Genomic DNA, 13,650 nt, shown 5'->3' with positions numbered 1-13,650 from the left:
AATTTGTTGCACCTCTAACAGTCTGCTTTTGTACTCTATTGTTTCAGAATGAGATTATACAGACTGTTCCAATTTGGTTGTAGCTCATAATGATGAACATGGCACTGAACGTTTTTTTGCGCATTTGAAAAACATGCATCATTCCAATGCCTTCTGCCACTGAGAAACTCCCAATTTTTTATTGCTTTCTCATGGCACTTAACCCATTATACCATGTTAGGCTTTGGCAAAAAGTCCATTGATCTTGATCTTAAAAATACATTAGAATGTTTTCTAGTAAAAATTTTCATCCTCCCAAACTTAATCAGCACAGACATACCATTGTACCAGTAGTACTCAAAATGGAAAGTGCAAAGATGATTAGGCATGGATAGTAACAATTGTAAACAAAAAGAGCATCTTGTCTGAACATGTTTATCATATAAGTTTAAATGTTTGCCATTGAAAGTAAGCACATTCTTTTTCCAGTTTAAAATGGATGTGATAGCATTTGGATGGTTAGACTAGACAATGTCGGGGCATAAATTTTCAAAGGGAAATATTTTTGAACAGCATTCAGTCACACAGGCCATAGCAGTTTTGATGGATCTTTACTGTCTGTCACTATGCTAGTTCATAATAACGTATAGCATAACCTAACCGTTGGAGGAGGGGGGGGGGGGGGGGGGGGCTTGCAGCTGCATATGTGGAGGCTTGTAAGCACAATTATGATTACACGTCTTCAGGTACAGAAAGAAAGCCTAAGATGCCCTCATCTGTTTCTAAACTACTACAAGCACATGTTCAAGCTACTGTTCCTCAACAGTAATGATATGAGCCTACCCAGAGATTATATGGGCTGTGAGAACTATGCAGTAGCTAGCATCATTGACCCCATCATTCTGGTAACTTCCATGCCGTCCACTGACCAGCTCTCTTGCGTTAATTCAATGCTAATGTCCAGGGGTCAATAAATGAACTAAGCATGCCTCCATCAATGACAGGAACTTTTGTTAAGTATGCTTGTACTTATTCACTGCTAATGTCTGGGGGTCAATAAATGAAAATGACAGAAACCTTAGGCATGCTTGTATATGTTACAAGCTGTAATGCATACTGTAACAGATACAAGCATGTAGCCCTGTATACAAATAGGTGTGCATATATGTAAACTGTATGCCTGTGCTTATTGTAAATATTTCATGTGATTAAAGTTGCTTTCAGCATTATTGATGCATTTGTCTGGATACAATTCCCTTCTTTTGAGAACTTGACGGAAGGCAAAGCTTCAATAAGTACCAAGTTGTCAAAAGAATAGAGAGGAAAATGGAAAAAATTTCTACAAAAGTAAAATTAATTATTCCGCAGTGCTGCTGTCCAGTATCTTAGGGCTGCATGAATGACAGCTCTTAAGCTCCTTTTCAACATGGCCCATGCAAAAGATTTGCTTCTCTTGTATACAAAAACCAAAAGTCATGCAATGTGCATGGCTCACAGAACAGTAATAATACATTAAGGATAATGAAAACATTCCTTGGAAATTAAAAACATAGGAATTGCACATAAAGGTAAAAAGCAAAGAAAAATTCCTAATAACCTCAATGCTTACGGCACAAAATTTTCAGGGAACAATATACTTCATACAGCTGTCAAGCATAATGTGTGCCAGTTTGCAATTTTTAAATATTGCAAACTTATGTACCTAAACTTGCAAGTTGTGCTGTGAACAGCCTTGCATGGACTATGCTGCAGTTTTTAATGTTTCAGTTAGTATTGTGCCTAGTTATGTTTTTTTTTCTCTTCATGTAAAAATTTATGAACAAGCATACCAAGAACTACAAAAAAAGTAAATGGGTAAAACTGCATTTTCTGTAAGTTGCTAAAGTGTTGCAGTTTAATGTAGACTGTAGTAGTATGTTGCTTTCATATAATTTACATTTTTTTTTACTCTGAAACTGCTGTTTCATACATGCACATAGTAGGGACATACACATAGAAGATGATGATGAAAACTGAAGGTACACTTTTAATGATGTATTTGGAAAACGAATTGTACATTCACTGTTGTGACTTAAAGAACAATATTGAAAATGGCTGCAAACCCATATCAGCACGGCAGTAAACAGTTACATTAGGGCTTGCTATTCAGTTCATCCTATAAGCACCTACTAAAGACATGCAAGTGCCAGCAACAATGGGGCTATACACACACACTCACACAAAAGCAAAAACGTTCCCTTTCTTCACCAAAATAAACATGCAAAAGACATGCACTGGATGACATCAACAATAAACTTCACTGGCATTTCATTCTTGGGCATGTTGGTTTTATATCACATACACATACTGGCGAGCAGTACATATATATATATTTATATATAGTAGTTACTATTTTTAAAAGTATTCTGCTGCTTGTGAATGTTAGCCATATAAGAGTTTTTCTTTATCACAACTACCACTTCCAGAACACCTGAAAAAAAAAAAAAAAGGCGAAAGGTTAATGTGTGTGAAAGAATAAAGCTATGATTTAGGGATATACTTCACTGAAACATTGAAGTACCCCTATAAATTTTAAGTCCTTGCAATATATTTACATCGCATTGTGCACAACATTTCTCAAAAGAAAAGAATATTTTCATGTTGGCGTTTATAAAATGTACAAAGCTTGTGAGAACATGTGCATAGCACAAGCAAGATGAAAGAAAAGAGGAAGTTAATGCACCATGCATGGTATTCATAAGCATCATGTACCATGTACGTAGTTCATTCATGATTACTGTACAGCAATGAAGACAATTATTCAGCAGAGAGCTGCAAAGCATATTACTGAGCCCCCTGTATGCTTCAGCAGCAATGCACATGGCAAGCTGTGCAGTTTGTCAGGCACGTTTGAGGCTTTGTGAAAATGACTGCAATGCTGTAAATCATCATGTAAGCTTGCATTCTCCCAGAAACAAGATTTTATAATATGGGGTGCTGTTGTATACAATGCAAAATAAAAGCACCGGCTTATGACATTGACTTTCTCCCATTTTTTTACACCAAGTTGAACACCAGTCATACTTTACAATAAAGTGTGTATGAACGTGCGTCAGCTTTTTAGACAGCAGGGCTCGCTTCTTTTTCCTGGTTTAATACCAAATAGCTACTAAACAATGGTTTCATGAACCCCTCACACACAACATTGGTAAATTAATATCTTAGACACAAACTTAGTAATTAGTTACAGTTTGATGTGCACTGTTGCAGATCCTGTGACAACTTTGAAACAAGCCTTTGCACACCAAATTTAAGACTGCACATTGCATCACAAAAGAAAGGGGGGGTGGGGGGGTAGGAAGACATTTTGTGCCCATAAGATTGAGGCTGAGCTGATACAGTGGATTCAGATTTGAACAGTGCTAGTGCAATATGAAAGGTAGAGTTTAAAATAATGTTTAAAAAAAAAAAACTAAGCACATTCCAGTGAATCTCTTTTCATATTAGGCCAACTGCACCACTAGTTTTTTTTCATGGTTTGAATTTGCAAGATTGCATCAGTCTTCCTGAACCTGCATGCTTTGAAATGTCAGTGCTCACTGCAGCTTCTAGTGAACCCTGCACAATTCCACCACGTAAAGAAATGAAAGTGCAAGAGCGACACTAATGAACAAAGCACACATTCTGTTTATCAATTAAAGGCAGGTTATGCACAATTAAAGGCATGCAGAGGGTAATGGCCACAATATGGCAAGAGCAAGTATTTATGTGTTAACAAGAGATGCCAATTTTATGAATTTCACCTACATAAATGCTGTGGCACAGTTTAACCCACTTATTACATGCTTAAAGTGAAGACACCATGAATGTCAGTCTGTATGCAAGCAATGGCAACATTTCTCAGGCAGAACAAACGTGTGGGCTAATGACTGAAGACAGAATGCATGTGCCCAGTCTGATTACATGCCTGATTTTGTGCATCACATTATACTGTGATGCCTAATTCACTAATCAATTCTCCCAATTTTGTTCACCTACAAGCCAGTGCGTTAGTCCATAACACACTGAGACAGCTCCTTGCAGTACCTCTGCCAATGTCTATCGGCATAAATTCAAATGTGAACAATTCTGAAATTACTCAATGCATTGCTCTGTTTTCAGGTTCAGCTGCATTTATAACAGTGGCTTAGTTAAGGCTCCAAAATGTACACTTAGGACTACTACATGCTTAGAAACTGGCTACTAGCGATTGCACAACACACTTCCATGTAATTATGTGTACCAAGCATCTGTTGCTGTTTGCATTTCAATTTATGCTGACAGTACCCATTTCTTTGCTTTCCCTCTCCTGTCATTGCCGATGTGCACCTGATCAGGCCCAATAATGCACACTGAATACCTGCAATATGTACCAATGGTTGTGTGCAGCCATGTTGCATATATTTAGGTCCTGTTGTGCGTGTACTGAGGCAGAAGAGATAAAAGTTTATGTACTACTGGAGTGTAGGAAAATGTGAGCAGGCTCCAACAGGCCCTCTTCAACATAAATTGTACAGCCATGCATATAGATGCTTTGCTATTAACAGTTGGTGCAAATGGTGCTGCCAGTTGCATCATTCGAGCCTGCATACACCTGTGGCCTTCTGTGGAGCCAAAATTCATGACAAGTATTTCGGCTTGCCAAGGGCTTGCCAAGTGCAGCGTGTAGCACTGGCTGACAGCTGCAGTATGGCATGTTTACTGGTATGGCAGTTGTAGAGACATTGATGGCTTGTTATGTGTAAAAGCCACTGTCCTTTGTTGCGTCAAGGTTGCCTGTGCATGAGCCAATTTTTTTATGCACAGCATTGCACAAGTGCAAATGAATAAGCTCATCCAACAATGCTGGATAACAAACACCCAGAGAAAGAACTTTGATCGTGGCATACACATTGTAACACATAAAATGTTATCGCCTACAGCAGAATTTGGCAAGTGGCTCAAGGACCATTCTTGCATTGTTTTTTGCAACTTGTTCATGCACTCCTTTACAGTTATGCACATAAATGCAATATTAAATCAACTATAGAAAAGGAAATGCCTTTCACTTCAGACACATGCCACAGGTGAAAACAACATTTAGAGAGTGGAGAGATTGTAATCCTTGCGGCACTCATCAACAGCATCAATTAGGTGGGCTAACTCACTTCCCAGTATTGACTACATATACTTGCAAGTTTTGAGGAGTTTTACATGCTTGAGAATCGGTGAAACTGCCTGCGAGTAGTCATTGCAGACTGTGAACTATGCCAGCAGAAGACTATGCCCTTTACTCTTTTTGTGAAAAAGCAGTGCACTAAATGAGTGGTATATTAATGAGTTATGAGATGTTAATTGTGTAGTTTCATAGATTGGCATAGTCTCATAAATTGGCTGTGACAGTGGCGTCCAAAAGTACTTTGCATGCAGCAAGGCTGAGAGCTGCAGACCTGCAGTACAGTCTACGCGTGCCAGTTTGAGCACAACTTTACTATTTGCTGCGAGTGGTGTATCAATAAATAAGCTGAGGAGACACACAAGTGTGGTCAGTCAAGCTGATCAGGATGAATCCTGTGTGAGCAGCATGGGAAACACTGTTGAAGCAGAAAATATATAGTGCAGTTTTACAGTGCACATGTCGCAATGCAAACACAGGGTACATGGCACAATAAATTTCAGACAATGGTCGTCTGAAGATAAAGAAACTAACATGTCCTGCACAGCAAGTGTCACTTCAGCTCATATCACTTGATGGAAAGTTCAGACCTGTACTCGTAAATATGCTATTAGTAGTGTAAGAAATATCTGGCCATGTAGTCAACCTTAAAATTATTAATGGGCACCTACGTGTCCTGTACATTATATTGTTAACATTTTCAACCTAGTCTTAATTTATCAGTGCTTCTGAAACTAGCTGCCCTGTTTGTGGCCATATGGCCATTTCACAGCTAACCTTTCCAAAAACAGAAGGCTCATATAGATGCACCCATAATGTGGCATAGTGAAGTGTCTATAGCAGTTCCAGGTTTTTCCTTTTCTTTTTCCCATAGTCTTAACAGCATTGCTTCTGGTTTTAGTTGAAATTTGTGTTGACTGTTGAATACTTCCAGCTCCTTGATGTGCAGTGCCCTCATAACAGATTCTATGCCATATCATTCATGTTTTTAATGTCAAAAAAAAAAAACAGCAGAGATTGTAATGAAGATCACCATTGTAAGCAAAAAGTGAAGCTCAATTTCGATTTGAAAAAGAAGTGTTATAAAGTATTGTTTACGAATATTAACAATTTTGCGTGGTGACATTGCTTGTTAGTGCATGAACTACAATCAACCATGTCGTGGCCCGGTCAAGAAGTATTTGCCACACACCATCTGGTCTGTAGCAAAGCCGTATTGGACAAATGCTTATCTGCTGTAAACAATCTGGAACTAAGATTACGATTTTCAGGCCTGTTTTCAGTAGCATGAGAATTTGGGGAAAGTTGTGATTATCACTTAGACCTTTGGAATAATTACTGTTAAAGCCTTGTGATGGTGGGCACCTCCTTGTCCCCTCCTCCTGACAATCTACACACTTCCAATGCCAATATATTTAAGAAAAAGAAATTAGCATAACCGATGTGCTTCACCAAAACAGTTTTGTTACTTCCTTTGAGGCAGTCAACTTACTGAGAATGCTAGAATGTTCTGATCATGATAAGGTTTGTTATACATGTCCTTTATTTTTGTAAACATGGGTGGTATGATGTTGCTAGTGCACAGAGGCAGAAAAAGCCACCTATTCTTACAGAAGTCACTGCAATTGGAGGCTGCAATAACCCTGCGGCTTAGGCAGCTTTTTTTTTTTTAATTTGCAGCTTAAACAGGTTTTTTATTTTATTTATGTATTTTTTGTGATAAGAAGCTTAGAACGACTAGAAAAAGCCCACGCACCAGCCATAACTAGTTGGTGACCCGTTCGTAGTAAGAGGCAATTGTGGGCACCAATTTTTGTGATGTTAAAAAGTTGAGGAAATCCATAAGTGGGCTCAAAAATGTGTGAAAGTCTTGCAGTATGAACCACCATTTCACAATGCAATGTTCACAATGAAAGAAGCCACTGTATTTTATATCAGCTCAACCAGAGTCACGATTCAGTGTTTTAAGAAATGGCTGGCCTGCACACAGTTGAACCTCGTTATAACAAAGAGTACAAAAAAAGAATTATGTGAAGTTTGCTGAAGCCAAAATTTCATACATACATTTATCTTATACGCTCAATTGAGATTGGCTTGATTCACTCGGCAATTGGCATAGAAATGGAAGGCACTCGGTGTGCGAGAAGGCAAGAAGTGCAACCGGGTGATGCGACAGGGATTTGTTTTACACCCTTTCGCTTTTTACCTGTCAAACCACATGTAAGTAAATGGTTGCAAGTAATGTGACATAATGTGCCGTCGGAGTGTTGCACTCAATGTTGTACTTCAGCACTTCTGGTTGGTAAACAGTTTTCATGACAATGAGAGCTCAGTTTTCAGCTCACTGACTAAACAAGCAAGCCACTGTAAGTAGGTGTGCCATGACTGCTTCTGCATTCACACTAAAGCAGATGGACTGGTACTGAGGAGTGAGTGGCCTTGCACTTTACATCCCACCTTGTACTAAACATTCCCACTGTCACCATGAGGTATTGCTATACCGGGCATGTTGTGAAGTACCAAATAGACTGCTTCAACTTTTTTTAACTGTTTCGAGCAGTGAACTCATTAAATTGAGAGTAGAAAACCACACAATTACAAACCAACAGGCACTGAAGACAAAAAAAGAGCACAGTTTGTTTTTTTAAAGAAAGGGTGCAGTTTACAAGGGAGTGTTGCATTTGTCTTTATTTCCATAATTCTTAAACAGTGAAAAGTAAACAAAAGTGAAAGGAAAGACAACTTGCCACTGCCTGGAGCCATACACACAGCCTCTGCATGACATGTACTGCTTGTCTGGTGGGAACCATCCACGGGTCTGCTTACACATTACATGTATGGTTGTGTCTTGTTAAAGCTATGAGTTCTGCTTCCACTGGTGTCAAGTTGTCTTTCACTTTCATTTCATTTTCATTTATTAACGCTATTAAGGTTGGCTAGTTATATTAAACAAAAGTTTATTTTCTCTATGCTTTTATTGGCTTTAGTGCCCACTGGCTTCATATGGTAGCTACTTGACATGAATATCCCACCTCTCTATTCCCAGTCCTTATCATGCAGCTGAAACAGGAGCAGTGCTTCTCAGCTTTAAAGTTTACATTGTCACACCTGTTGCAGCAATGACTGGCTGATCAGCAAATAAGGTTCCAGACGATGACTTGTTCCACCAGGATGCATGAAAGACCAGCGAGTGTGGCTATTGAGCCATGGGCTCCATGATAAAGCAGTGTGATCTTGGAGACCATGGAGGAAATTGCTGAGCCCTCGCTTTGCAATTGTTGATACACCTTGCTATGCTCACGATGGTGCTTGCCAGCATTGGAATCGTACATGGGAGAGTTGCAAATGCCTGCTGTATGACAGCTGCTGGCCATGTGCTTCACAGAAGCACTGCTGCACGTGTCCAGTGTATTTACAGTATGCCCCAGTAGATTTGGTATTCAAAAACTAAAATGCATGTACTTTATAAAACCTCAAGACTAATATCTAAGTACTGGTTCTCACATTAGTGATAGTTTGATACTATATTCGTGCTTGGTATAACGAGGTTCAACCATACTTTGTTTCTAAGGGGCGAGAATATTTTAATGCTTCGAAACAACACCAGGACATATTTGCTTTAATAAGCAAGTGTAACTATAAAAACCAGGCCTTCATTATTTTTATCTCAGTAGCGAAAAAAAAAAAAATCATACACAGCTGTCAATCAAAATCGGCTACCATAACGTTAATAGTTCATTTAGAACAAAGGGGGGGGGGGGATGTTGATAAAATGGCAGACACTGGCCTGGCATTTTCACTGTTACAGCACACACAACGTAAATGGCAGACAACAATTAAGAATACACGATGTAGGACTCTCAAGACTGAAATAAGACCCGGTTCTAGCACATCCTATAAATTTAAGTAATCTTTGCTCAAACAAGCTTAAAGCTCATCAATACACAGCACCAAATCATTTGCAAAATGCAAATGGCCAAGCCGGTCGCTGAAATTTCAATAAACTTTAAATAGCTAAAACCTGCACATTATATCTTTTAGCATAACTTGCATTGCAGCATTTCTACATGTGTAACAGCTAATAAAAGCAGACAAAATGTCGCACTTCCCTGAGTGCAGCTAAAAAATTAAGTAATAAAGTGTATCTGACATTACATAGCTCCAGTGCACATTCTTGGCTGAACAATTGCAGACTGACATTGCACCACACCGCCTTGTCCGCCTTGGCCATGAAAGATTCAGTCAACTACCTGGCTTCCGAGATCTAAAGCCCAGCTGTCTGAGCGACCAGCTAAATGTGCCAAGTATGCAAATATCCCCGTCCTTCCAGCCTTCTTTTAGTCACATCAGCAGCATCGCTTTCTTGCATGCAAGCTCACACAAGCTGCAACTCATATGAGATGTGAGAGCAGTTATCAGAAAGAAAGAAGCATGCTAATTTCAAAGAGCCCCTCACCAGGTTTCGGTATTGCAAACAAACAAGCGTGGTCATGACACGGCCATGATCAACTTGCAAAGTATGAAACGGTTGCAATGCGCAAAAAATGGTTGAACCTTCGAAGAGAAGACTGCACACCTTTCCTCTCAAGAAAGCCGCGCTTCAAACGACAGTCAAGGTCACACGCACATATACCATGGCATATACCGACCATGGCGCATGATTTGGGTTGATCGTTTTATGCTGAATGCGTGATACCTCCACTGGAAATGTACTGCGCAGCAAAGGATGTGGGGACAATCATGTGAATGTGTCGCGGTCCCTTGGCTTCGGTCAAGGCAAAGGGGGGAAAGACTCTCTATTGACAGTGACGCTCGCCTCCTGGCAGCATGGTAAAAGAACAGTTCAATTTCTTCTATCTTCTACAGTAATGAACTGGCTTGAAAAAAGTTATTCCAATAAAAATGCTCCCTAGATGGTGGCGTATAAGTTCCACTGTATAACGAAAATTTGCAATGGGGTCTGGTGAGAGGCCCTATTGAGAATTTGAGAATGCAAACAAAAGTGAACTGGACATAATTACAAGGCCTATGTGCATTAGTGTACAAGGATGCAAAAGGCGTTTTAGACTTACAGTTTAGTGTACAATTATTACAGTTGCACATGGTCACACTATATAACTTCTCATTTCCATTACATTGTGTGTCAGTGCAGTTGGATAACAGCACCATATCCTGTTCAGTTTTGGTTCCATTTGTGCACTGCAACAAGAGGTAGTGATGCAAGAACAAGGGAACCCAGCAGACTCAAACCTACCATGTCAAAGAAAAAAAGGAAAGGTTGTTTAGAACGACGACAAATCGGGGCTTGTACACTTCCTTGAAATCCTTGAAAATTCTCGAATTTGGTAAAACAGATTCAAGGGCCCTTAAAATTCATTTAAAATAAGTGTGCTCTTTGAATTGAATGCTGTGGTTGGGGGCAACCTTTGAACATTCAAGGTAACAAAGTCTGCATAGGCTACGCTATGGACACTATCGGGAAAAAATCCTAGAAATTTTCTTTTGAGATTATGTCACTAAATGATTGAAAAGTGGTGCGTCCACAGCGATTAACAACAGGCTTGTTTAAATTATTGTTGCCGTCGTGGAGCTAGACAAAGCCAGATCAAGCGACCATGCAAGCTGTGCCACTATTTTGTTGTTTTTTCTAGTTGGTTCACACTACCACCATCATGGCTCCAGTTTCGAGTCCTAGGCTCTATAAATGCCGGGCAGAAAGTAACTTTCAGCCATTTGACTAATATGATGTGTACCTATGGCTGAAGTCGGACACTACTAACCATCATGCTAGAATGTGGTTGACATCAATAGATGGGAGAGCAAGAGAGAACTTTAATGATAGGAACGGTGGAGAGGTTGGCTTGAGAACCTTTTTTCTGGCCTGCAACTCCACAACTGGGGTAATGGTTAGGGAAAGACAGGGAAATGAAGAGGGAGAAATGAGGTGGCAATGGGAAAGTCACCTTAGAAAAGCGACCTGAAGGACCTGAAGCATGTGTCCAACCCAGCAGCTGCTTAGCTGCAAGAAATTGCAGCCAAAAATATTTTACTATGTTTAAGTGTATTTGTATGAATAAGACTTGTTTTCCCCTCCTAGAATAATGCTTTTGGCAGCCTTGCAATTCTTAAGTTGTCCTTAAATTTTGAGTGAAATGTTCTGTACGAATCCTGTAAATGCATCCCCAATTACAAAAACCTTTGTAGAGTGGGACCCATGAAAATATGAAATTTTGTAGTAGCTAACACATTGTTCCCAGAATTCAACGGACCAGTGCATAACCTCCCCACATATTCACCACATAGCACACCTAAATTCTATGCTATGTGGTGAAGCTGCATGAAAATTTAACTTTTTTGTTACTTCTGTGCTCTGAAAACACCATTTGGTCAGGTGCACATACATTAAATTTACTGAGGTACCTCGATCATGCACTTCACAGTAAAAAAAATTGTTTTGTTCATAAAATAATGCTTTATGCATAAATATTTTCCCTTCAACACTACTGCCTTTATTTGAAAATGGCAGGTGAAGCTTTAAAGGGGCCATGAAAACCTTTTTCTGGAAGCCTACAGAACATACTAAAGTAAGAGCAGTGCCTTTCAAGGACCATATTACCAAATAAATTTTTGAAAAGGACCAATTATGAATGCAAATATAATAGGCTTCCCCTGACTGTCGCACCTTTCGTTATTTTTATTATTTTTTTTTTGTGGTGTACTTATGGTAATCTTACAGGGACGGCCTCTGACAAAGCTTCTTAAGAGCAACAATGGAGCGGTGATGAGATGTGGTAAAAACCACCACTTCACCGTTTCCTAGTACTAATCCCTAACAGTCCAGGAAAGGTGTGCATATGCACATGGGTAATTCATGATAAGAAACAATCACCCAATGATTGGTGTCTATGGACCACTACCAGCTGACATTAGCTGGCCACTGGCTAGCAGTTCCAAAAATGGCTCTTCGAAAAGAGGGGGCACTATCTTAACTTGCCGCTTGCTGGCTCCATGCGCTGCCTACAACTGCAAAGCTTGTGCAAGATGTTCATCACAGCTTTATGCCTTATCCACAGAATGCGTCAACTCAGCATTGTTGTGGGCCCCCTTAACTAGGGTGCCATGCATACAATTTAATGGCAACAAGTTTGAGTCTGCTGGGTCTGCCCCATATATGGAACTGCTTTGACAGAAGGCTTTGCTTAGAAGGGCTCACATTTTTTGGCAACATTGCATAAATGGTAGTCCCAGGTCTGGTAAAGTACAGGAAAAAAGAAACCGTCTTGCATGGTTACAGGTCAATAAATATAGAGAGAACTATATAAATCAAAAGTTAAAAAAGACTTTGAGGCTTGCATACTTTTCACACATGGAAGGGCAAGAGAGCCCTTAAGATAAATTTTACACAGCTAAATGACAAGAATAAATTATTGGCAATACTAACACACCTATATAACAACAAGGAAATCTAATAAAATAATTGCACTCTGAAGGTTGACATCGCACTAATAACTTGTGGTGGCTGCAAAAGCACCAGTGATTGCCTCGCTTTGTAATGACTTAATAAAGAAAACACTCTATATGGTCCACAGCTGTCACAGCCGCACACTAAATAGATTGTAGGAAAATCTTCAAAACTTCCATAAAAGCATAAAAAAAGCACTAATGAAATGAACACGAGTAAACAAACTGAACAAGTCTGGTTTTAAAAGAGCACTCAGTGCTCTGAAATGGCTGGTCTGGTAAATGAACTAAGCAGGCACCATGAAAGGATGCACATGATAAATGCCAAGTGTAAATAATAAGTGCTTCAGCTGTAGTCTTTCTTCTTTTGGCCTGCACGTGGCTTGATGTTCTCAGAGATCTCCCACATCGCATCCTCTGAGAGGTAGTCTTCAAAATTGTTGAAAAAGTCGATGATTTGCTCATTGCGCTTAAATGAAAATGGCCTGCAAGGTAGAGCACCACAGGATTCAGGCATGTGGTACTCCTGCACATCAGCATAGACAATAAGCATGCACAATGTTCTGCTTCCAGCCCTAGTCACAATATAAAGGCTTCAAATGTTCTCATTACAATGGGCACCCCCACTGCTTCTTATAGTTTTCCAGGAGCAATATAATGTTGCAATTTTTCTCTGTCCATTCTGTTCACTTGAAGCCATCAGCTGCCAGGGTTAGCCACTCAGCAGGATGAAGTATAAGATAAATTAGAATTGAAATAAAATAATTTAAAAAATGTGTTGCTAGGATTACAAAGCTTGGAACTTAATGTTCAGCTTCAACACAGTAAAGGCAAAAAAAAAAAAAGTGCACATGTATACTACATATGGAAACTTTTTGGAAATGTCTATTTGGATTCTATTTTTGTTGATAAACGGAAAACTGTTAGCATGCAGTTCACTGTGCTGACAAGTGCCCAAGATCCTGCATGGGCTTAAGTGCACCTCAATTTGACATTTTACACAATATAGGCAACAATGCAAGGACAAAAATATTCAA

General features: G+C 39.5%; 1 protein-coding gene across 2 annotated transcripts in view; it reads right to left on the bottom strand.

Annotated features, from left to right (window-relative positions):
* Nucleotides 1-1,982: 1,982 nt before the first annotated feature.
* Nucleotides 1,983-13,650, bottom strand: part of LOC135906055 (rap guanine nucleotide exchange factor 1-like) — a 141,286-nt gene continuing 129,618 nt past the window's right edge. For both annotated transcript variants that reach the window (XM_065437203.2, XM_065437205.2), the window contains one exon: nt 1,983-13,098. In XM_065437203.2, the coding sequence (XP_065293275.1) occupies nt 12,960-13,098 (139 nt within the window). In that variant the 3' untranslated portion in view covers nt 1,983-12,959. The remainder of the gene's footprint in view (nt 13,099-13,650) is intronic.

The sequence above is a fragment of the Dermacentor albipictus genome, chromosome 1 (genome assembly GCF_038994185.2).
Source record: "Dermacentor albipictus isolate Rhodes 1998 colony chromosome 1, USDA_Dalb.pri_finalv2, whole genome shotgun sequence".
Lineage (NCBI taxonomy): Eukaryota > Metazoa > Arthropoda > Arachnida > Ixodida > Ixodidae > Dermacentor > Dermacentor albipictus.
This window is presented reverse-complemented; position numbering and strand designations above follow the sequence as displayed.